Source organism: Megalops cyprinoides, chromosome 5 (genome assembly GCF_013368585.1).
Source record: "Megalops cyprinoides isolate fMegCyp1 chromosome 5, fMegCyp1.pri, whole genome shotgun sequence".
Lineage (NCBI taxonomy): Eukaryota > Metazoa > Chordata > Actinopteri > Elopiformes > Megalopidae > Megalops > Megalops cyprinoides.
In genome coordinates this window covers 4,051,997-4,077,475 of record NC_050587.1, presented here as the reverse complement: position 1 = coordinate 4,077,475, position 25,479 = coordinate 4,051,997, and the positions used below count along the sequence as shown (strand labels likewise).

Sequence of the window (25,479 nt, the reverse complement as noted above, 5' to 3'; positions counted from 1 at the left end):
GTATATAGATTTTTCACCCATATGTCCATCCTGACTCTCTAACATTGTCTGCGGTGTTACCTGTTGCATGTGTAAGCACTCCTCTTTTGCAATTGAACACCTGTCTTACACGCCAGAGGTGTCAACACAAACCTTTACAACGGTAACATATTTAACACTCGGCTCCTGCAGGGCCCTACAGGTGAGACTGGACCAATGGGAGATCGGGGCCACCCAGGACCCCCTGGTCCCCCTGGTGAGCAAGGTCTTCCAGGAGCTGCTGGGAAAGAGGGAGCCAAGGTGAGCCCCCCACCCCAAAAAAAAGTGTTGAAAATGAAAAATTTTGAATAGTGTATCGTTGATTTTCAAGGATGTTCTTTCGGCATGTTCTTTTGGCATGGTTTTAGCAGGCTGGGCTAAGCATAATTCTTGTTCAAGTCTCATTACAGCTCACTTGGCTTTGTGATATTTGCAGAGTATTTGAGAATTTAAGGTAGTTTGACAGCCCAGTAAGTTGCTGTCAATAACTGCCTCGCCCCCTTCTCTTCAGGGTGACCCGGGTCCTGCTGGCCCTGCTGGTAAAGATGGACCCCCAGGTCTGAGAGGCTTCCCTGGAGAGCGCGGTCTGCCCGGTCCAGTTGTGAGTACCACTGTCTCTGTTCATTCTCGTCTGCTCTTTTGTAAAAATATTCTGCACTGTTCCTGTGTGGAGTGTTCTCATGAATTACAAAGGTTTTCATTAAATTGCCTGAGCTGTGAAACAAACAAAGGAAATGGTACCTCGCAGATAAGCCGTGGCGTCCTCTCTGTAGTGAAGCAAATGCATAAATGAATGTGGAAACCAAAACGGAGAGTTTTATTTGTTCTTACAAAGCGGGAGCTGCACTCCCTCTGCTCATTGGGAATCTTAAGCCTCTCACTGAGGCTGTCATTGCCCCCGGTCTCCCGTCGGAGGAAGATAGCAGGTCTCCGCACCGCTGCCACTCTTCTGGGAGGGCGTGTTTAGAGTACGGAACAGAGTGTCTCCTTCAGAAGAGGTGTTTGTTTTTAAAGATGTGCTTGGCTCTCTGCAGGGGGCCCCTGGTTTGAAAGGAAATGAAGGTCCCAACGGCCCACCTGGACCTGCAGTAAGTACAAACCGATGCCCTCGCTCTCAGATGCGCTCACACCTCTCAGGAAGAGGAGCCATGGTTTGAATTTGAAAAGCATAATTGTACACCAAATTCCTACTTGATGCAGGCTGCAGTCTTGAAGTCATTCACAGCTGTACGGAGTGTCTCCAAAGCTCAGGGAGACTTCTGAGAAGTGTGTGTGTGTGTGTGTGCATACGTATCCATGTTTACTTGACATGCTGATTTTGATACTAATATGAAAAGTTCTTAAAAGTTCTTAAAACTCTGGAAACAGATTTAATAAATGTGATCATCTGCTACTAATGATACCCACATTTTGGAAATTAAAAAAAAATAATAATCTTTATACTGAAATGAATGATTACCCCCCCTGAGGTAGTAGAGAGAATTTCCCCCCTTTCCCAGTAACAGTATTAATACAATGTGATGCTATAGTGAGTCATCTGACTAATAGCCATAGATTACTCTTAATTTAGAGGAAGCTTCAAAGTGTAGATTATTTAACTGAAAGTTCCATTAGTTTGCAGAATGTCAAACACATCTTTAGTTTGTTCATATACTCAATCAAACATCATCACTGTCCTTCCAAACTATCTCACTTTCTCACTTAACAGTTCACTATCAGCATTTATGAGCCTGTGCTTTATTAGTAATTGCTGTCATGTTATTTTCATTACTGATAAGTCTGGGAGGGCGCTGACTGAAATGGGAACACGACCTCATAGGCTCTAAACCCTTGACAGTAGTTTGTCGGTTCTTGGCCTTGTCAGTGATTTCAATCTCGCATGCCACCCATAGGGCTCTCCTGGTGAACGAGGTCCGGCCGGCCCAGCTGGACCCACCGGGCTCCCGGGACGCCCCGGACCCCAGGGACCCCCAGGCCCGGCCGGAGAGAAGGGTGGACCGGTGAGAACTGAAACGACACTGTGCAGGATGGAACATTACCTCTGCTCTCTCTTGTCTTTCCTCATGTTTATAAATTCTGCCTTTGGTGCATTCTGGGACATCAAATCCTGAGGCTTTACGGTTTTCTCATTCCTCTTCTCCCCAAAGAATACCTAACGCTGTTCATTCTAATAGCTGAGCTTCACAATGTAAACCTGTTATTCCTGTTCCAGAAATCAAACGCACAGCTTATAACTCACAGTTTAAAAACGCCGTCTGCACTGTGCTCCTTGAGTTTAAATAATCCCCCCCGGAGTGGGATGAGTGAGTTTCTCCTTTCTCTGCTTTGCAGGGTGAGAAAGGTCCTCAAGGTCCTGCTGGAAGAGATGGCGTCCAGGGTCCCGTGGGTCTTCCAGGCCCCGCTGGCCCGCTGGGACCCCCTGGAGAAGATGGGGACAAGGTAAGACGGAAGCTGTATGTCAGCGAAAAGGGACAGTGAGGGAGCTGCATGCTGTCACCGCTCTAAAGAGCTGTAATCAAGGAGAGCGTCCTCAGTCTCACACATTGTGAGGCATTTGAGATGGACACAAAGATCGGTGTCACACGAAGACCCAGAGCAGTGACGGGAACATCCATCTAACAAATCACACTGACCCTTCCCGGGTCCCGAGGCCCTCTGCCAGCTCTGATCGAGCGGGGAAGTCGTCACGGGTGTCGGGAAGGTGAAGGTGTGGGAATTAATCATTTGACAACTTTATTTTCCATCAAGGCTGTTGCAGAGAGATTTCTCATTAGTATGCATTGATGTGCTCAGGAAAAAGACATTTTGGGGATATCAATCTTTAGCTCATCTCTTTTTCTTTGAGAAATAGATTGTCCTTAACCGGCTAATGACTTCTCCGCTGGTGATAAGGGCTCCGAATGCCGACGCATTTGCATTTCGGGCTGAAACAAAAGAATGTTTCAGCCCGAAACGAACATTTACAGAATCTCATTTCACATTCCTCTGTAAGGAATACAAGTCAAAGGCACTTGTCTGAAAGGTGTATAAAAGGGCCTTTAGCTGAGAACATTGTGGGAAAAGCAGCCTTCTCCTTGTGTTAGAGTGATTGCTTAGTAGTCCGATCACACTGACCGCATGGAGACGTTTGAGCCCGTAGCACGTTGTGGCGCTCAGCGGATTCTGTCTACTGCATGGCGTGAGCGTTGGCTCCAGGAGGGGCCGACAGGGTGTCGGCACCATCTGCATCTCATCGGTGATCCACTGAGACCGAGATATAGCAGTAAATCCTACTCGGCTTTGGATCTGAATTTGAATATGACCGGATGTCTCTGAATGAATGTGGCTGGAGTGAGCCCGAATGGTGTACCCCGAGGTCCCTTGACTAGCGTTTTAGCAAATATATAGCCTCTCAATCCCGCCGCACATGTTCAGGAGGAGACCACGACAGGCGTTGGCAGATGATACACCCAGTACCACTGACACCCACTGAGTGGCTGTCTGCTCTCACAGTAGAAAAGAGACAGAACAGCAGCCGTGGCCGACTCTTATCACTCAGTGACTGGAACAGCAGTCCCTGTTGAGAACATGTGGTGGCTGCACTAAACAGCAGTGCTATGATCTATAATGCATGTGATTTATTGACCGCCATCTCTCTTTTTTTCCCACCAGGGGGAGATCGGTGAACCAGGCCAGAAGGGAAGCAAAGGGGACAAAGGAGAGCATGTAAGAAGTTTGTTCTTTGCTTTTTCTGTTCTGAACAAAACTTTGTAATAACTGATACTGCTGGTGCTTGTCGTGTAAGTGTCCAAAAACTACCACCTTTGAGTGTCTGTTTTTGTGGGGTTTTTTTTTTAGCTTTCTCTGACTATTTCTTTACTCCTGTGCTCCTATAGGGCCCACCTGGTCCCACTGGTCCTCAAGGCCCAATTGGACAGCCTGGCCCAGCTGTAAGTATCTTTTCATTGCTGTAATTTGTCATTTTTATTTCTATGTGTGTGTGTGCTCATGTTTGTGATGGTCCTTGCTAATCTGTGTCTGGACCCTGTAGGGAGCCGATGGGGAACCAGGACCTCGAGGCCAACAGGGGCTCTTTGGACAGAAAGGTGATGAAGGACCCAGAGGGTTCCCAGGACCCCCTGGCCCAGTTGGGCTGCAGGTGAGAATGGGGTGTGTTCAGCGGGTTAAAATTTGGAACAGGAATAAATATTCTCACATATTCACACGGCAAAACAATTAGTAACATAGTGTTTTGATTGTTTATTTTTAATGCCACTTCTCCTTGTGCCACTGGTAACAATTTGTGTCTTGTCACTTTAGGGTCTGCCTGGTCCACCAGGTGAGAAGGGTGAAACCGGAGACGTTGGTCAAATGGTAATGTCCCTTTAGTTATTTATTCATATGATTTACTTTTACCTGAATTCATTATGTAGTTGAGCTGGTTATACTCATCTGATGTCTGCACTCTCCTGCTAAGGGCCCTCCTGGTCCCCCTGGTCCAAGAGGCCCCTCAGGATCTTCTGGAGCTGATGGCCCCCAGGGACCTCCAGGTGGCATCGGGAACCCTGGAGCTGTGGGAGAGAAGGTAAGGCTTAGCTGTGGTCTCTGCCTTTAAACTCCCTCTGGAAGCGAGCTGCAGGTGGAGACGCGTATGCTCCAAACTGGAGCACTGTGCCTCAAGCCTGACACAATTTCTGTTCAGGATTGCAACATGTTATCCAGGTATTCTTAAGTAGTATCACAAGCATTCATTCATTCATTCAATATTTAAATTTCATTTCTGTTTGAGATATGGCTCTGTAACCCTTTTAAAAAGTACAAAAGAGCCATACTACTGAAGGAGGTATTACAGTATGTCATGAAGTGCAAATCCTTCTCCATTAAGCAGATCAAATGATATCTCTAAGCATATGTCTTCTAAAATGCATGTAAGGTCGCTTTTACTGCACTGTCCATGTTGTTACTAGTTGCTTAGAACCCTAGGCAGATGCCTTGGATCATGCAGTTTCATCTATAAGAGCTTTAGCCCCTGTGCCCTGACAGTATCCATCTACCTGAACGAAAGCTGACTAATGTGTGCTACAGTATGAACATTTTCTACAGGAAATTCACAAACAAAAGAAAGTTAACCACATTCTCTCTTTGTCACCTTAAGATCAGATGCAGAATAGATGATGACAGTCCTTCTCTAACTACTTTTTAATGGACAACATCTTTCATTTTTCAGTGCTGTTGTGCATTGTGCCATTTAGGGCTACCATTCATCTTGTCCTCCATTATAATATGTTAATCTGGTGCAAGAATTTAACAGATACCCTGAAAAATGAATATTTGGAACACATCGATCACGCATCTAGGTGAAATTCATCTGCAGCTTATTTGTGGTAGATCACTACCATGATGTTTAGAAATGTGAGCAGAGGCCTCTCTCTGTTTCACCTAGACTAAGGTGTTGGGAGGATAAAAGGATTGAGGTCAAGAGTTAATGTCGTAATTATGGATGTTTTCCGGTCGTTGTGTAAGCCCGCAGATGCGAATAATTGAATGAGGTGCATGTTAGATGAAGGTAACCACAGAAAACAGGCCCCACACCTCTAAGGACTTAGGTCCGCCTCAGCACTTTCACCTCTAAAGACATTAAAATACACCACTATCTAGACGTGGAATTTTTCATTAAAATTTTACATTCAGTGCTTAAGAGTTGTAGCGTTTATTAGGAAAGGGCTGCCTTGGCGAAGAAAAACACCCTGTGTATTTATTTAGAAAGGCTGTGCAGTGTGGCGCTCTCAGCGTTTCCTCAGATCGTTGTTTGATTTGTTTCCTTTCTGTTGATAGAATTACCTTTCTCCTGGAGCCTCCCAGCGGAGTGCCCTTCCACAAACAAAGGCTTTTACTGCATAAATCTCCTCCATTTACCCGCCATAAATTGATCTTGAAGCCCTTCCCGTGGTGACCTGCAAACAGCAAACGCGGGAATGAGCACTTCGGTCTGCTTTTACCGTTCATGCCTGCGTCTTTGAGGATTTACAAAGCTGCTCCAGACTATTACGCGCTGGCGACAGGGCTATTACCAAATGTGTGCTTGCACCATTTCCAATTTCAGAGAGAAACAAAGATGTCCTCTCCGCTTTGCCTAGCCCAGAGGAATTAATCATACCATTATGCGTTTTACTACGGTGTAAATGCTGAGACCGAAAACAGGAAAGCATCCAGCAGCAGCCCTTGTGAGAGGGAAAGGAGCAGGCAACATTGAGGGTGGGTCATTTTCACTGGGCCTAAGCTGTGCAGATGCTGGGACGACCTGGCTCCGTGCACCAGAAACATGGGGCGCGAGACACGTATCAAAAATGTGTAGAACATGTTGTTCCGCTGCGCTCGAGAGGGGGGCCGCAGATCATACTGCAGTGGAAAAGGATGATGCCAAGAACTCAGGCCCACTGGGTGAGATAACACAAACAAATCTGAAAAATATGGAATGATTTATGAGCAGAGAAAAGTCCCGCAAGGTGTCATTCTTGGTCTAGAACCAAATCTGATGGAACTTCATGGTTTGATTGTTTTTTTCAAACCTGTTGTAGACCAAGGACATTAAGACATCAGATCTATTATATGTTGTGTGTTAGTTCTAGTTTTCGTGTGTGTGTCAACCAATGTCTTACATCCTTCTCACCCCCTGCTCCCCTCTGATTTCTCACACAGGGTGAATCTGGCGAGACAGGAGAGCCTGGTCTTCAAGGAGACCCTGGCCCACCAGTACGTCAATCCACAATGTTTCACAGCTTCACAAAACCTTCCCAGAGACAGACTTCTCACAGTGCTAATCTGCCCCAGTTTTCCTCCCACTAGCATGAGGGACTGGCTTCTTCTCTAACTATGTTCAAATATAGCACTCCGTGTACTGAGCTGATAGGTTACAGCATTCAGGAGAATGAAAAAGAATACATTGTGCTTTTGCATTAGTTATGTAAAGAACCATTACTTCTCTAGACTGGGCTCACTGCCTCATTTAAAAATCTTCTCTGAATTTTTAACAGAAGTTAGTGAGCTCACTGGGCAAATCTGTTCAATACCCGCATAGTTATATAGTAACAACAGTGATTGTAGTCCAACCTGAGGAGTTCTGGTCAGAATGAGGCCAATGAATCCCTCAGTGATTGATTAAGAACATGAATCGGGTGACTGCTAATTGTTGCAGATACGGCACACACTTATCAGTGCAACTCAGAAAGTGTATGGCAGTTAGGCAGTTACCATAGTGGTTACCCTGCACACTGTTGTGTCTTCTTTATGCACAACCTTGAGTGTGTAGGGTGTTGAGACCTGACAGGGTGCATGTCAATTCTGTAGGGTCCCAGAGGAGAGCGAGGAGAGAAGGGAGAAGCCGGTCCTGCTGGTTCTGCTGGGCCTCCTGGTCCAAAAGGTCCTCCTGGAGATGACGGTCCTAAGGGTAGCCCTGTAAGTACTGGTGTCAGTGCTTCTGTTGGCATTCTCCGTACAGTCTGGGTTTGATCATGGCTGGAACATTGTCCATGTTATTATAAAGAGGGTTATGTCAAACCTGGGAACTTAGACAGCTGTTATTAGCATTACCAGAGGCATTAGCATTGTTGGTAAAGCAAAATTAATAGACTAAATTTCACGAAAAGATAAATATATCAACTACTTATGATTACATAGTATGGTATGTCTGTGAAATAGTTTCATACTGTGCCTTATACATCTTTGGTCAAACTAGATTGTAGGCAGCGTTGGAAGACAAGAGGACAGTATTGATCAGCAATAACCTCATTTATGCCTGTTCTTTCAGGGTCCAAGTGGTTTCCCTGGTGATCCTGGTCCCCCTGGAGAGCCCGGCCAGCCTGTAAGTCCATGTCCAATCAATCGCATTTATTGATTCAAATAAAGCTTATAATCACTGGAGAGATAACTTCTGTAGAAAGTGTTTAGCTGGCTATATCCTGCTGTATACAATACAGCATGTGACATCACATTAAAAGCTTTCACTTCCTGATGAAAGCCTTTGTTTCTTTAAATCTCCAGGGTCAGGATGGTCCACCCGGTGACAAAGGAGATGATGGAGAAGCTGGTCAACCAGTAGGTTCACTTGTTATTTTGTCCTGACTTTTATCTCAGGTAATTCACAAGCTGTTTGATATTTTATGTACCTGCTAACCTGTCATTTCCTCGTCCCTTCCTCTCCCAGGGTTCTCCTGGTCCTACTGGTGAGTCAGGTCCCTCTGGCCCACCTGGAAAGAGAGTAAGTCAGACTGTCTCTTGTGGTATCTCTGTCTGTCACCTCTGCTCTGCACATGGAAGAGTTCTAAATGTACCCATTTGCTCTCTAACTTCTCTCATTCAGGGCCCACCTGGAGCTGCTGGACCTGAGGGAAGACAAGGAGAGAAAGGAGCTAAGGTAAAGGCAGATCAACTTTCCCCTGTAGCCACTCTGCCACTCTCTGTGTCCTCCACTGCCGCAATTACACGCAGTGCTGACCTCACGTGTCTTTCTCACAGGGTGAACCCGGCCTGGAGGGTCCACAAGGCAAGACAGGTCCCGTCGGTCCACAGGGAGCTCCCGGCAAGCCAGGTTCTGAAGGCCTCAGGGGCATCCCTGGTCCAGTTGTAAGTAAAATCTGTTTGGTAGTATGTTTAAGTGTACAGCAGATGGTAGTCACATTTTGTCTCAATTTTAAAGGGGATTTTTTCTGTCACACTGATGCAAAACCCCTTTGTTTATTTTGAAAGGGTGAACAAGGTCTCCCCGGTTCTCCTGGTCCTGATGGTCCTCCTGGCCCCATGGTACAGAACATAAACTAAGCTGCTTTTCATGCCTTCATGTCCTCAATTCTGTCTCCAAAGCTAACCATGTAGATATGAGAAGTTATGATCGCTTCGCGTGTCTGGGTTTTTCCTTCAGGGTCCACCTGGATTACCTGGTCTGAAAGGTGACTCTGGTCTTAAAGGTGAAAAGGTAAGACTGTTAGCATATACACAGAGATCTGGAACATTCAGGTCCTGTTGCATATTGCTATGTAGCTTAATCACTACACTACAGATTGAGTTTCAAGGTGTTTTTATGTTACTGTGTGTACAATTGACTGGTATTGACTTTTATCAGTCACTCAGTCATTAAAAACCTAATAAGTGGGGGTCTCTGTATGGTGAATCATTGATTAATGGAATTCTGTATCTGTCATCTTTAGGGCCACCCTGGTCTGATTGGCTTGATCGGACCTCCGGGCGAGCAGGGAGAGAAGGGTGACCGAGGTCTTCCAGGGCCTCAAGGGTCATCAGGCCCCAAAGGCGACACTGTACGTCACACAGTCTCCTACACTCCTCTCTGGATAAAGTACAATCGATGTGTGTAGCTTGTGACTTCTTATCTGAGTGTTTCATCTCATATCTTATCTACAGGGTATTGCTGGTCCCTCTGGTCCAATTGGTCCTATCGGGCCTCCAGGATTACCGGTAAGACTGCAGTGCACATATTAGCTGAAGACGATATGAAGAGCCTTGAATCAAGTTGCTTTTTCACTCAGATTATTTCACTGTGCTGTTTCACTTTAGGCCTTTCTTTTATTCATCAAGTATAATCACGATCACCTGCTGTGGAATCCTATGCTCTCAGAAGAGCAACAACAGTTTAACCTCCACAGTTAACTCCCAGTGTGATATCTGTCTAATGATGGATATAAGTAAACAGTGTAGGTCAGGGTGAATATAATCAACGTATGACAGTAATAAATCAGACTTTAATTCATCTTAAAGCCTGCAACGTGTGAGCTCTCAGTGATGTGATTTCTTTTCTTTTTCCTCGCAGGGTCCCCCTGGTCCTAAGGGTGCAAAGGGTTCATCCGTAAGTGTCTCATAAAACAGTATTCATCCCTTCTATTTTTCCATTTAAGATCTGTGTCATTCTGATTCAGGCTGTCAGTTATTATCATGTGCTGTCCATTAATATTAAAGAATATCGCTGTGCCTGATGACCGGGACCAAGCTTTGTAAAGATGGTTTTGTGTGTGACTCCCAGATGTAAGGCGCCTCTCTGTTTTGTCCGCTGCAGGGTCAAACTGGTCCAAAGGGTGAGGCAGGTGTTCCTGGACCTCCAGGCCCTCCTGTAAGTTTTCATCCATTTCTTCTTTGTCTGTTACCCACAGAAGCTCACACATCATTACAAAGATGCACTCCAGTTCAGCTAAATGGCAGTCACCTCTCTCACAGTGTGTTCTTCTACTCCCCCTCCCCCTCTCTGTCACAGGGCCCCCCTGGCGATGTCATCCACCCCCTGCCCATCCAGTCCAGCCCCAAGAGGAGTAGGCGGAATATTGACGCCAGCCAGTTCATGGACGACGAGGCCAACCCGGATAACTACAAGGACTACGACGACGGCATGGAGGAGATCTTCGGCTCGCTCAATTCCCTCAAGCTGGAAATCGAGCAGATGAAGCATCCCCTGGGCACCCAGAGCAACCCCGCCCGCACCTGCAAGGACCTCCAGCTGTGCCACCCAGATTTCCCCGACGGTGGGCACCAGGCCACGGCCACTCCACACCCATCAATACCCCCTGTCATCTGCGTGCTTCAGATGTTTCACACCCTCATGATGAAAGCTCGATTAGCTCGAAGCTCGAAGCTACCACAGCTATGAGCTTCTCACACTTTATACCCACAGGTTCTGTGCTAATGTTGCCATTTTTGGAGTGGGGGACCTGATCTGTGGGGTGTGCTTTCTTTTCGCAGGTGAATACTGGATTGATCCTAACCAGGGTTGCTCTCGCGACTCCTTCAAGGTTTACTGTAACTTCACAGCCGGAGGAGAGAGCTGCATCTTCCCAGACAAGAAGTCTGAAGGAGTAAGTCCAGCCTGAAAGCACAGGCCCTGTACTAGCTAACCGACCTGGATTCCTACATGTTAGGGATTAGTATTATTGCAGTTGGACCAATACCTGAAATGAAATGTGATAATTAGAAATATTACAATTTTCCTAGTAAGATTAAAAATACATTTTAGAAGTTCTTAAAGTTTAATTATATTTTCCCTTTCTATCAACATTAATAAGATAGAAACTAATCAAGTGCAAGTGTGTGTTTTGAGTGATTGGTTGAGATTACATTAGCTCCCCTGTCAGCAGTCCGGGGCTAGGAGATTTGAAGAAACAGTAGCTATGTTGAGTATTGATCCTCCGATGCCCTACAGGCAGATTTTTAAAAATATTTTCTGTTTCCAAACTATTAATATTGATTTTAGAATGGTTTACTATTAACCTGCAGAGTAATGAGGAAGCAGAGCAAAGGAAAAGTGCATGTATACCTAATTTGTTCTGCCTGGGTCCGACTGGTAAATGGCATTTATAAAGCACCTGGCCCAATTACAATTAATGGAGCCTGACATTCATTGGGACCCGATGTATCTGCACACTTCATTATATGTGGGAGTGAAGCATTAGCACACAGAGATATGACAACCTGACCCGTAATGGAGCGGTCGGGGACATTCACGACCTGGCTGTAACTCACAATTGAAATGGTGAGGAGGACGGATTCGTTTAACTGTGAATAATTGATTCGCTTTCGGGAAAAACAATAGTCTATGAGAGAGTTCTCAGCAGCCAGGTTGTTCTCACGGTTCCGATGCAGAGAGGGAGAATCTGGGGGGGTGGGGGGGGCTGGATGGGGCATGAGCAGCAAGGGTGCAGAACCGGGTGTCCAAATTGAGGATAGTGTGAGGAAGTGGTGTCCACTGCTGCTCCCGGAGATCCACTGTCCCAACAGTTTCACTGCCTTTTTTACTGCATCTACCGAAAAATCTACCGGACAGTAGCACAAGTCATGTTATTCCCAACCACCTCTTAGGTAGTATAACATGGATCCACCCGTCCTGAGTCATGCTCTGTGAGAAAAAAAAGTGCTAATAGATATCTCCAGCTCAGACTCAAGGTCCCCCTCAACCAACACAAGTCATGTATAACTGATCTGGGATCAGGTGTAAAAGGTATGGTAAAGGTAAATTGGAACAAAGATCAAATGCCCTTGGATCTGCAGTGGACACCTCTACCCCAGGGCAGTTGTATAAGGGCGTACTCACACTAGGCCGGTTACCTTGTACCGTGCCTGAGCACTTAACATTCCAGGCCCGAGCACGCTTACGTCATCACGATGCAACTTTTTGTGTTGAAGAAAAGCGCTCTCGCACAGCACAATGGAGTTCATGATTGTACTTACTTTGTGGCTTATTTGGAGTGACACACGGCCCTCTCACATGCCTTATAGATTTATTGATTATGCAACGCAGCGATTTTCATTTAATCATGCTGCACGTATAAGAAGATTTTTACGGAGGCAGCTGACATTTCAGTCATTATGATAACCAATCGAATTTTGGAGGTAGCCAGCTTGTTATATTTAAGGAAGTCAGCTGGCTAATCAAATGATGGTTTGATTTAAATTTGATGATTTAAAGGAATTATTATGACTGGGCTTGTAACTAACAGATGTCAATCCAACTGTTGCTATAACTGATATATTTGTTAAATGGGACAGTCGCATCATTGACGTCTTGTTCGAGTTCCCTGCTTGGGCACGGTTAGCGATCACACTGATGCATGCCGTGCCCGAGTCCAACTGAACCGTGCCTGAGCCCACCTCTTCAAGCGGGCCTGGGCACGGTACGGAGCGATCACACTAGTCAAACGAACTGGACTTTGGTGGTCAAACGTGCTCTAGCATGGTACGGATTGCCTAGTGTGAGTACACCCTAAGTTGCACTGCCACCTTTTAAGTGGAGTTTGGTATTTTAAATGTTTATTTTGTCACAGAATTTATGGAGCGCTGACTTCTGTGCAGCCAGTTTTGTTTTAGATTGTGGGTGATTCCTGTACACCCCCCCACAGTGACTCTCAGTGGCACTGAAAACCATTACCCCCACCCCCACCCCCCTTTCTCTTGGTGAATCTTCCCTCTTTAACAAGCATTTTCTTCCTCTCTGTCCTGCCCCAAACACTAGGCTAGACTCACTTCCTGGGCAAAGGAGATTCCCGGCTCCTGGTTCAGTGAATTCAAACGTGGTAAACTGGTAAGCCCAACCCCCCTGTCCGTTCCCCTTCCTTTAACAGCTTTTATATTTTACAGAGTAAAATGGCCCGTTGGCCCAAAGACACGCCAGGCACATGGTATAGTCGGTACAAGCGAGGGTCTCTGGTAAGTCGCACGCCGAGGCCCAAGGCCTTGTCTGGCCTCGGGCTTTAAAGACTGCATGATACTGGCACCTGCTTCTCCCTGCCCATTGCATGCCTCCCTAAGGCTCACCAAAGTCAAATAGCAGCGGTGTGTCTTCTTTCAACTCCTGGAGAATGTGGAGACAGCAGAGTGCAAACAAGTCCACTTTCCTTGTAGGGAAACCCATTATGGATCAAGCTAAGCTTTTCTCACTTCATCTTATGCTGGGGTAACAGTCTTGAGGTCATAATTGTTCAGTTGACGAAGGCGTCTCTCATATGCAGTTTGCACTTACGTACTGTTTATATTCTCTGATAGGAAAGTGGTGCTTTTAAAACACTCGCTTTAACCATAATCCCTGTAAGAGAGAAGATATCACCTGAAAGTGACTGAGTGCCTGAAAAATAGTACTATGGAGACCTGAGTATGCAGAGTGGGCAGCCAAGGCAAATTGGTGTCCCCAGGAGCCAGTTATGATCATTTCTCCCAACGGAGCGAAATCTATGAGTGTTATTGCACCTGTAGTCTCTAGTGTTGTAGACCTGGGTCTTTTGGCATAGCAGGCTGAACGCTGTCTCTGGGGGTTCATGCCAGTCCAATGACTGCGGATTTGGCTTCAGACCTGTAGCAGGGTTAGCACTGCGCCGCGCAGCACCGAGGCACTGAGTCACTGTACAGGGGCTTCTAGGTACCCAGCCACACTTGACATGCGGCTGTGATGGAGAGGTAATGTGTCCGTTGCGATAGTGCGCTGGTTCCACATGGGGGCGGGTGGGCTCGGGTGGCTGCGGGGAAGCTCGGACCGGAGCAGGGGGGTGTCCCACCTGCGCTGCGTCATTGTCAGCGGCGGGGTGCCACCCCCGTTCTGAGCCACCATACAGACACTCAGCATGGACCTCAGGACAAACTCATCTTCACACTGTTGGCATACAGAATGCAAGGTGTTCAGTTTCTCATGTGATTAATATACTCACTACAAATACCTTATAGAATACCATACAGTTGAATACATTTATATAATGGTTAAGGCACCTAGATATCACTCACACAGCACACAGTCCTGACACACAGCCAGCCACTGTTGTCCATTCTGGGTGTCTGCTCGAGGTTCTCTGCTCTGACATTGTCAGCCAGCATGCGCTTCATTCTCGGTCAGTCCTGTTTGTCTGAAAGAAGAAACCTTGTGGATCAAAAGGAGCAGAACTGGTTGGTATGGATATTTGTTTCCACTGGAAATTTTGAATTACACCCACGAAAAAAAAACATACATTCCTAATGACAGCCAATGAAGTTCAGTTACTCTTACAGGAGAGATTCAGTCTTCAAATAGTGTCAGCTCTATGATTCAGGATTCATTCATTCTATTAATGCCTGTTACTAAAACCATCCCTTCCTGTAGAGGGGTAGAAAGTGAGCCGCAGGCTGAAAACCCTTTTTACAGTGATGTTTGATGAAACTAAGCAATTCTCAATAAATTAATGATAATTCAGGAATTAAAGATTTAAAGATAGCTTTCAAAACTGTGGTGGATTTCAGAGTACATTGGATGTTACGTGTTTGTGACTTACTCATTGTGGGATTGTAAAGAAGATTCCTTAGAGGTGTACAGTAGTGCTATCTTTGGCACAGATGATCAGTCGACACATTGTATTTCATTGTTTTTTATTTGGTTTTCCATTTTTTTTGTGGATTTTTAAATTTTTTATACAAGCATATTCAGTTAATAATTGTGTAGATATCATTTATTTCTGTGAACATGCTCTTTTTTCCTCAGAAAAAAATTGTAGTTTTAAACTGGAGAGTTGTGGTTGTGTGATCTGCAGTCCATTTTTCTGAATTATGAAATGTAATTCCATAATATTATCATGAAAATGAGTAAATTGTGTAATCAGAGTTTTTTAAGAATTTACCAGCTAAAATTGCACTGCAAAGGCTACTGGAGTAAATGATTAGGTTTTCCACAGACTCTGTACTTCGACTTTGACTGATCACATGCTGAAAAGCTGCTCTGCACATTTTATTTTCCATGAGGTCATTTTAAGTAATATCGTAAATAAATGGATATAAGTTTGTTTTGTACCATAAAAATGAATATGGTGCTAGTCTATACTAAGTCAGGCAGATTTGTTTCCATAAAGCCATAATATTTACTTTCCTGTTGCGTAGGCATAGAATAACTATAAACAGACACCAACAGACTGACACAAGATGTTTATATTATGCAGAACATGATTATGACAGATGGGCATTCTTGTAGACAAGTCACTTGACCTTCCTGAAACACCCCTCTGATCTGCTGTCCAAGGAATGGAATCTTATCTCCCTTCCATTATAGCGTGGGCCAGGTTATGAGGAATGATGTGCACTAAATCACTCAACACAGGAGCCCCTTGGAATCATGATGACAGTTATCTCCCCAGAACTCAGTGGATCTTCAGAATATGAGTAGCATCTTGGTGTACTCTGTCATTATCAAACCGTTGTGACTAATGACGTCACATAAAACAGATGAATGCAATGAAGCTGTTGCCATATTTGTGGGATGTTGACACATTCTTATTGCAGTGTCAATCAGGTACATGTGAGTACTGCTGTACAAACATTATCTCAACACATCCCAGTTGTACAGCGCCCCCTATTTTTGGTGCCATGATAGGAAAAATCAAATGTCTGGTCCTTGTGAATCAAAAACAAAATGAGATGTTTTTTAAAAATAAACATGTTTGAGTCCACACTGCGGCCTGTCAAAAAAGGATACCAGTTCACTGAAAGTGATCCACACGTTTGTAATTCATAGCCTCTTGGATGAAAGCATCAGTTTTCTCTAAGTGACATTGCAGGCTTTGAGAAGCCCTGCTGTGTGTAGAGTGTAATTGACTGTTGGCCCCCAGAGCAGTAGCCTCCTCTCTGGTGCAGTTGTCCCCTGGAGGGGTGGTTTTTCAGCCCATTGGTCCTTGTGTGCTTCTGGCCCCACTTTCTGCCCCTGTCTAGACTGTTTCCCCATGTGTGTCGTTGAGCAGCTTTCCTACATGGACTCAGAGGGTAACCCCATCGGCGTGGTCCAGATGACCTTCCTGCGGCTGCTGAGTGCGTCCGCCCGACAGAACATCACCTACAACTGCTACCAGTCAGTGGCCTGGCACGACTCGGAACTGGACTCCTATGACAAGGCCATCCGCTTCCTGGGCTCCAACGACGAGGAGATGTCTTACGACAATAACCCCTACATCCGAGCTGTGGTAGACGGCTGTGCGGTGCGTATCCCAGGATTCCACGGGACAGGGTTTCAGACCAGTGGTTAGGCCTAGCTGACCTGCTGGCTCTAGCAGGTGTAGACCCCCATGCTAACTAAGATAAGCTAAGCATGCATGTCTCAAGGATAGTAGAGTTTGAAGCCTGGCATCAAAGCAATTTTCTGAGGACAGACGTAATGGAATATAATAAAGGGGAAGTTTAGAGGACCTGGCTATGGCCATGATGTGACAGGCTCTGTTTCTCTTATTTACTATAAGCTGTTTGGGGAAGATAGTTTCACACAAGTTCTGAAATGCTTTTTTTAAGTGTCTAAATTACCCTGTGTCAGCTGAACAAAGAATCTAGTGGTGAGAGTTCTGGAACATTCCATAGGAATGGACTCCCTGCCTTTTGACTGCCGAGTGTTTGTGGAGAGGCTGAATAACATGAGAGAGGAAGTGCCAATGCTGAGGAAGTGCTAGCCGTCGTGGCGTTAGCACTTTCTCAGTGCAGAACAGGAAACAGTTTATTTCTTCAGTGAGGTAACAGTGTGTCCTCTCTCCTTCTCTCCTCTTTTTTCTTTTGCAGTTGAAAAAGGGCTATGAAAAGACTGTACTTGAGATCAACACACCAAAGGTGGAACAAGTGCCTTTTGTTGACATCATGTTCAACGATTTTGGCGGAGCCTCGCAGAAGTTCGGATTCGAAGTGGGGCCTGTCTGCTTCATTGGATGAGACTGTGTTTGCTGAAAAAAAATTTTTTTTTATAATTAACTAAAACAAAACACACAGCAAAAAAATATTAAAAAAAAAACATCACATTTGTAAAACATTGTTTCTCCAAAAGAATAAAGATTCAAGACAAGGAAAGGAATAATTCAATAAAAGAAATAAAAAAACAGCAACCTTGTAACCTCAGTGTACCCTCTCCATCACATGCAGGTTTTGAAACTGGATGAGCCAGTCGTTTGCTCCCATTCCGCCACCATGCGGGCCTCGTGCTTGCCCCACGGTTCTCGCGCTCCCTCCCAGTAACAGTGTGCTCTTCGCTGTAGGTCAAGTCACATTGCCCCCCTCCCCTACCCCCACCCCGTCACCTAGAGAAAAACTCTCAAAACCCTGACACACTTTAAAGGTGGAACTTACAGTGGCCTCCACCTCGAGCAGCAATTTTTTTTCCTTCTTCCTTCTCATGATTTCCTTCTCCGAGCTTCATTTTTGTGCATATTGTCGACCCATTCCCTGGAATGGTGCTTATATATATAAATATATATATATATTTTTTGTATGTTTGTAAGTATGTTTTGTATATTTTTCCTGGTATTGTTTATTGATTCTGGCTTCAAAACATGCATGTGACCTTTGTATTGTAAGGATGGAGATGATAATTATTTGAAAAAGAAAAAAATTCAAAGATGGACAGAAGTGAATTGGATGTGGGGAAAAGGAGTGCTGTCTTGCTGCAGGTGTGAAGCACATCTTATTGTAATTTAAAAAACAGCTGATAATAAAAGTCAAAAAAGCACACAGCGCTATCATCTGAGCATCAATTTGCGAAAAAAGTAAAGGTTTATCACTAGAAAGGACTTTTCCTTCTTTCTGTTTGCTGCCCTCTATGGAAAAATGGCTGTTGTAAACTTGCTTACGTGTAGCTGCAGATTTTTAATTTAAGGTGGTAAAGGCTTTCTCAGTTTGTTCAGTACTTCCATATTTGTTCTATAAAAATATATGCAATGGGAGATTACATATGGGAGGGATATCACGTTATCGTGGAACAAAAAAGAGCATAGGTGCTATTTTGAATTCCGTCTGTGGTGCTATGTATTTTTTCACTTTTTTTAAATGTAAAGTAAAACACTGGTGATGTCCAACCATTACCACGTCTCCCAAGACTTTCTTAGCTCCTGCCTCCTTCACAAGAAAAGATGATCTTTGCTGCATTTGCAGGGACTTATTGTTATGCATGCCATTTCTTCATATTCATACATAAGAACCATATTTCTTAAATGTATTTTTAGCTAGTATGGCCCATGTAGAAGCAAGTGTCCTAATGTCTGAAATACCTGCAATATTAGGATTCAAATAGTAGTGGATTGTAATCGATTGCTGAATGTGGTGCTAATTTATATTTTGTCCTCTGAAACAGACATCTCTGAACAAAAAAAAGGTTGATGAAAAAATCAGCATATTTTCACACGGTGGATCTCGGAAATGGTGCATTCTGTAAATGGATCTCAGCGAGCAGATTATGTGCAATGGTCTCTCTCCCCGCAATGAGCCGTCACGTGGGCTTGTCTACATAGCTTTCTTATAAATATTCAAGAAAACTCCGTGCGGAGCGTTTCTGTTTTGTGGCAATCAAACTCTATGAGAATTCCAAAGTGCTTTGCAGAAAAGTTGTGTGGCATATGTACCAGAAACTCTAGATTTCCTATCAAGCTTTTCAACAGCTTAGCTTGCCCCCAGTTAAGAAACTTGAAAACAAGGAAGGCCACCAGTCCGTTGGTTTTTAAACGGGACTGCGGGCTCTCTTGATGTGCGGATTGGGTTCCTTTTCTTACGTTTCTACTATAAAAATAAAAAAAAAGAAAAAAATCTCTTGCATGTGTATCACTTGACAAGACTGGGATTCCTCACCCAATTGTACACCTGTAAAATGGAGGGTACGCCAGACCAAAAGCTTGTTGTGAACATCTGGGTCACATGTTTTTCTAAAAGTCCTTTCTTTGACACTTCCCCGGCCCGCTACAGTGCTCTATGCCTTAGACCACTCAGCAGCGACCACGCGCGTAACGTTTACTGTCCTGCATCAGTAACTTGTTTTTATGTGTGACTTGAACCATTTTTGTAATTAAAATACACCTACAGAGCATGAATTTGGTGCAGCAGGCCCAGTTTAAAGTATTGCTGTCAATAAAATTTTTTTGTAAATTTTTTCTGAACCAGCAGTAATGCTGCCAATTAATTTTTTTTGTTTGTTTTGTTTCATTTTGTTTAGTTTGTTTGTACGTTTTTAAGGTCTTGTCAAACCTGTGTAAGAAAGGACAGAAGATATATTGGTTTTTATGTCAATAAATTCAAGTTTACTGTGCCCTTCCACTTCTTCGAGGTGTGTATCTTGTATGTCTTTTGAAGCATTAAAACTTATCTGTATGCATGAATCTGTAAGATTTTATTTCTTGTTATAATTTAGAATGACTTGCTCTCAAACCATTTTTTTAATGTTTGAAAACGCTGATTGACCAAACCGACATGTCCGTAATTGTGAAAAGGAGAGGGCGCTGATATTGTAACTCTCTACCAAGCCAAATGTTTCTCTGTAGTATATTTATTGTATTATTTAAGAAAATAAATGTAAATTGACCTGAGTAGTATTACTGAAGGGCCCCCTCTTTATCTCTGCTATTTGGGAAAGATACCTTGACTATTGGTAACCAGTTGCTTGAAGCTGTACTTGTAATGTTTCTCAGATGATCCAGATATGATCTCAAAGATCAACTTAGCAATGAATAAGAAAGCTCTGATGGACCAAAACCACAGATCAGACAAACAGAAACTCTAATGTAGCATGCGGTCCAACAAGGTTTGGAGGTGCAACAGCAGTGCAGGATGTCCGCTATAACTGCACACAAATATGTTGGTTATCCATATTGTGATCAATTGACCAATAAGCAGTGAATCTTCCATGTTTTCTTTTTTCAGTGTGATTTATGTTGACGTCCAGGTAATTAATGTTTGCTTTTAGGAATGCCATATGTCTTGCCGTTTGAAATTATTTGAAATTATTTAAGGACTGCCTCCTTTTAGATTGATGTCACTACTTTTGCAAGCCTCACCATGTGAAAACAGAGAAGGCACTGATGTAATGATAGAGAATGCTTTGTAAGTGCATTCATGGTGTCTGTGTCCTGCCGTCCCCCCTGAGTGAAAACAAACCGCAGAAAGTGCTCTACACTCTCATTGATGGGAGATGAGAGTCCACTCACATTGTTTAATTCTATTTTCCCCATGAACTTCCTTACCAAACAATCCCTCTTTGCTTCTGCTGCCCACTGTAGCGAACATAACACAATCAGAATGCACAGCTAAACAATGCGTCTCCGGTTTTAGTAGCTTTTGTTGCAAGCTTCCTTCCTTATGAAGTACACCTCTTTTCCTCTGTGCCTGTCACAGCATCGGAGAATAAATGTGCAAAGTGAAATGAGATAAAAGCAGGACAAGATGTGTTTAATATTAATGCCTGCTTAAATATTTATGGACATTCTCATCACTTGTAGCCATGCCAAACTAAGTGAGTGTGCATGGATTGCAGGGAGTGATCGCGTGTAACGCTGGGAATAAATAGAAGTGCAGTAAACATACGGCCAGGTCACTGCCTCTCCCTTTCCTCTCATCACCTTCTAGCCCATCTCTGTGTTCTCTCTGTTCTCTGTCTCTGTCTCTCTCTGATTCTGTCTCTCTCTACCTCTCCCTCTGTTTTTCCTCTCTGTCTCTTTCTCTCTGTTCGCTCTCTCTGTCTCTGTCTTTCTCTGTCTCCATCCTTTCCCTCCCCCTCCCCTCCTCGCCCCAGTGCTTTCAAGCTTACATCCACTCCTGGTACCCAGTCCCCGTGATTGGGGGGTGGGGGGTGTGTGCATGGAATCTGTTCAGAGCGAGCTTCTGTGGCAGCGAGACGGATGGTTGCCAGGTCTCCTCCCTGCCTGGGAGCTGCAGGCTTACAGTACATCAGTGGGCTGTTTTGCTGGTGACAGATGGAGGAGCGCTCGCTCACCACTCATCGTTATCACCTGTGAGGAGAGGCAGCCACTCTTTCCCGGGCACAGATAGCGCTCCCAGGAGACATGCGGGGGAACAGGCTCCTCCAAGGATCCACGCCATCTTCCAAAAACACGGACTTCTGTGCGGATTAATAAAGAGAAGACACGTATAAATCCTGATCAAACTTCTGTCAGGTGTATAAACCAATAAGCCACATTCTCCTGGATCAAACACATTGCAATATTATGTAAGCAGAATGGTGGCCTGCCAGTGCTTTTAAAAAAGCAATGTTTTATATTCACATGGGAAATGACAGGGCTCACAAGTATGCCAACCTTTTTGAGGAGAGTTATGATGAGAGTGTGCATAAAAATAATAACTGCAAACATGTTGTGAAAAAGTGCTTCAGGTATATGAGGCACAGTCGTCTCGGTTTGTGGAGAACTTTAACATTACCGTCCCCTTCGTGCTGTTTGCTCAACAGTAAACGCAGGCTCAGAATGTACAAAATCAGCTCTACAAAATGTTACCAGCACGGAAATATAAGAAATAGTGTGGCAGGGGGTGTGGGGGTTGAGGAGTTCAATCTGTGGCCTCAAATTTGTACAAGAGGCTTTAGTCTAGAGGTCCTTCGTGGCAAAGAAGTTTTACACAATCCTGATAAAATAAGAAGCACAAGTAGAAATGTGTAATTGCTATGAGACATGAGATAATAAGACCCATTTATCTCAGAGTCCCTGTGCAATTGGCCTACTTGCATATTAAGTAAAACAGCAAGTGCCGAAGTGCATGTCATTACCATATTCACAGCAGAGCACAATTGAGCCCTGTGTCTAATGGAACACCTTTAATGGGACCTCCTGATGGTAGCAGCCCCCCAGGCAATTTTCTGCGCCATAACCCCCCCACAAAATTTGACCTGCATTTAAATTGTGGTCGTCATTTGTTATGTAGTGTTTTACATTATTCATGCTTTTTTCTTAGCTTGTAACAGCAAGAGATTTCTCTTCCTTCTATTTTTTGTTACATGACAGCAGTGGCTCTGTGTGTGCCAAAGCTAACATAAACAGGTCTCCAATCAGTTAACTGTAAACAAGCAAGCAGACACTGAGGGAACGTATTCATGAGACATTTGTATGATGTAAATTGCTAATGATCTGAATCGCACATGATATAGAGGAGAAAGGAGATGTACAGGATGTATATATTTAGGTCTAGAATGTATTAGAAACTATACGTGTATGACTGAGGTTCCCAACTAATGCACAGGATCCAGAATTCAGTGTCCACCTCCCATTGACAATGCATCTGGCAGTTCTGCAGCTCAATGACTATTGTAAGTCAACAGTAAAAAAGTTAACAGGTTGGCCACAAAACTAAGTTTCACAACACAAACCAGGCTGTTTGTGTTTGTGTCTGTACATATTCTCGTGTGGTTTGTACATGGGAACAATATTCAGTAGAGAAAAAGTCAAGCCAAGCATGTCAAAATTTTTAACTGTTTTATGGCCTCCCACCTAGGATGTTTTTTCATGGTCACTGGTCTGGTCATGGTCTGGTTGTGAGCAAATACTGACCCGAGCCCAATGTCACAAAAACACTGAAAAAAGAAACTACATAAGCTGAATAAAATATTAACCACATACAGACAGATACACAAACACAATAATCTAGATTGGTCTGAGTTCCTATAGTGATGATATATGTAGTTGTGTGGTATTTCAATGAGCCTTTTTTTGCTACATAATCCTCTTGCACGGTTGGTATCAGATCTCATTCCCTGTGTTTGGGAACTTGCACTGTATCGACCATGATTTTGGGAGAGGATCACACAGCCCCCTCGGCAGTGAGGGTTGCCAGCTCTCTGTGCACTGAGGACAAACAGGGGGACACCTGCATGTCTGCGCTCGTCTCGGTCCCCCGTCAGCAAGCGAGACAGATGGCGCGCACAGTGAGTTCCTGGCCACTGCGTACCCAACGGAGCCTGACAGAGGGCCCGGTCGCATGCGCCCTGAGCTTTCTGCGTGCTCAAAGACGCCTTGCGCCGAAGGTGAGGACGTAAATGAGGCTCCCTCGTTCCCCTCCGGTCTTTGCTTACTCTCCCCCCCCCCCAACAGAGTACCCGAGGGCTGTTGCACGCTGCGGCCGGGCCGTTAGCTCCGGTCGGGTGACGGGTGGAGCCGCAACAGAATCTCACCACAATCCGCACCACCCGATTCATGGCTTTTCCCTCAAAGCCAGCACAGCGTCTCTCACAGCACCCACCAGCTCCCCGCCCAAGGGTCAGACAGGGGAGCCAGGCTGCTGGAAATGCTTCAGGAAAACACAGCACGATTCGCTCAAACAAGGAACTCGCCTACTGCTCATACAATCAGTGGACAAGCAGGACCTGCTACCAAACCAGCCCTCAATATTCAGCCTTCATTATTCTGAGGGCCGACTTGAAATTGATTTTCCTCTGATTCTAGTTGAGATACGTGAGAAGCTGTCACCGCAACTCAACATACTGATTCATGGTGGGAAGAATAAATTTATGCTGCTAGCTCCTACAATCCTGCATGATTAAAAATCACCCTCTCATCCAAGCAGGGAAGCAGAGTGATCAAATAAATTTGTTCAAATTAGGGATGATATCACCTTTCACTGGCTAATTTCTGAGGATGATTGTATATAATGTGATACATTATTATTTTTGTTAGTAGTAACAGTGGTAGAGGTGTATATAAGTAAATTTAAGTATATATAAGTGTAATAAAGGTCTTATTTTTAATCAAAGTATCTTCAATAATTAAATTTCAAGATTAACAAACAGTCCAGAGGTTATTTGATTTGATTTGTTTGACTTGGATGCATCAAAACCTGAAACTCAAATAGCTGCTCCTTGCTTTAACTTAAAGCACAAGCATTGTTCATTGGTGATGCAACAGTATGAGGTCACATGCAAGACCTGGGTAGCTGTCTGAGGTTTTTCTTATCACTGTGATTTCACCTGGACTGAAGAACTAGACAGCTGCTGCATGAATTCATTGGAGTATTCATCACTGTCATAGCAAAATGAGGATTTATAGTGTAGCTGATGGACTTGATGGAGGTCCCACAAAAGACTCAATCTGCTGCTGTTCACTCCAGTGACTTCAAGAGGCCAGACGTTCTCTTCCACTTCTAAATCTCATCTATAAAACATTGTTGCATGTAAAAACTGATCCAAGGAGAACCTTTGGCATTGATTGTACATGCAAAATTGAAACATGGGAGACAAAATGTGCCACAGATGGAAATCAAACATGATGTGTTAAAAGGGAAGAGGAACAGAAAACCCCAAGAAAGCATAAAGCAGCTAAATTAACTATAATGTAATAAACTCATGTAATTTAAAAGATGTAATAAAATTGCGCAGTAGACACAGATAGGGGCGTTTTTAGCTATTGAAAAGATCAAGGGCTAAGTCAAGTTTGCCTGGGGCTTGTCTTTTTTTTTTTTTGAAGGGAGATCGGCATCGGTAGGTTGGGGAGGTTAAATCTACCTTGATAATAAATAAATATTATTACATCTTCGGATGCTGCAAGTCAAGTTCCGCTCTGTTACACAATCTGTCTGTTGTTTTGCAATAAACACCTCCTTTTTCAGGGTGAAAATATTCGGGGCTAGGCTTAAAATATTCGGGGCTATAGCCCAGAATAATCGGACCAAACAAAACCACTGGACACACAGCAGCAACCTTTGAACAGCAAATCAGCAACACATTTAAATTATAGCAATTATTTTTAAAACTGTGAAAACCATAGCACACATATACATACATACATACATTCATAGATAACCACAGTACCTACTATTTCCACCCTAATTTTATCCTCTACTTATAATATACACATGCATACAAACGTGCATACAAACATGTTATTCATCTTATTGAATTCCATTGCATAACCTGCCTTGAAGTTCCACACCAATATGATTATGAATAAATTCATTCAAACATGTCATGCAGGTTTAGGCAATGTTAAACCATCAGGGAGAACATGTTACCAGTACATTGCCCTCATCAGTCATAGGTTACCTATGATTATATCACACATAGCATATTCTACAACCGTGAGTCGTGTCAGGACAATGTATGTATTTTTTTTCATTTCCCACTGGGTTGTTGTGTCTCACTGTCTCCATTAGCGTTCCATCTAGTTTTGTGAAAGAGAAAGGGAAAGATGGAATTTGATATGTAAATTATTATCGCAGATTTAGCCTAAGACATTTTCCCTTTAGAAATGGAAGTGA

General features: G+C 44.0%; 1 protein-coding gene across 1 annotated transcript in view; it reads left to right on the top strand.

Annotated features, from left to right (window-relative positions):
- The window catches only part of col5a1 (procollagen, type V, alpha 1), a 107,939-nt gene extending 88,336 nt beyond the window's left edge, over positions 1–19,603 (top strand). Inside the window, exons 39-66 of the mRNA XM_036529456.1 lie at positions 172–279; positions 530–619; positions 1,053–1,106; positions 1,911–2,018; positions 2,350–2,457; positions 3,670–3,723; positions 3,894–3,947; positions 4,049–4,156; positions 4,318–4,371; positions 4,475–4,582; positions 6,697–6,750; positions 7,345–7,452; positions 7,805–7,858; positions 8,038–8,091; positions 8,201–8,254; positions 8,357–8,410; positions 8,512–8,619; positions 8,743–8,796; positions 8,915–8,968; positions 9,201–9,308; positions 9,412–9,465; positions 9,818–9,853; positions 10,061–10,114; positions 10,256–10,520; positions 10,738–10,850; positions 13,126–13,194; positions 16,233–16,466; positions 17,035–19,603. Coding sequence (XP_036385349.1) covers positions 172–279; positions 530–619; positions 1,053–1,106; positions 1,911–2,018; positions 2,350–2,457; positions 3,670–3,723; positions 3,894–3,947; positions 4,049–4,156; positions 4,318–4,371; positions 4,475–4,582; positions 6,697–6,750; positions 7,345–7,452; positions 7,805–7,858; positions 8,038–8,091; positions 8,201–8,254; positions 8,357–8,410; positions 8,512–8,619; positions 8,743–8,796; positions 8,915–8,968; positions 9,201–9,308; positions 9,412–9,465; positions 9,818–9,853; positions 10,061–10,114; positions 10,256–10,520; positions 10,738–10,850; positions 13,126–13,194; positions 16,233–16,466; positions 17,035–17,181 — 2,520 coding nt within the window. The 3' untranslated portion in view covers positions 17,182–19,603. The remainder of the gene's footprint in view (positions 1–171; positions 280–529; positions 620–1,052; positions 1,107–1,910; positions 2,019–2,349; positions 2,458–3,669; positions 3,724–3,893; positions 3,948–4,048; positions 4,157–4,317; positions 4,372–4,474; positions 4,583–6,696; positions 6,751–7,344; positions 7,453–7,804; positions 7,859–8,037; positions 8,092–8,200; positions 8,255–8,356; positions 8,411–8,511; positions 8,620–8,742; positions 8,797–8,914; positions 8,969–9,200; positions 9,309–9,411; positions 9,466–9,817; positions 9,854–10,060; positions 10,115–10,255; positions 10,521–10,737; positions 10,851–13,125; positions 13,195–16,232; positions 16,467–17,034) is intronic.
- The last annotated feature ends 5,876 nt before the right edge of the window (positions 19,604–25,479 follow it).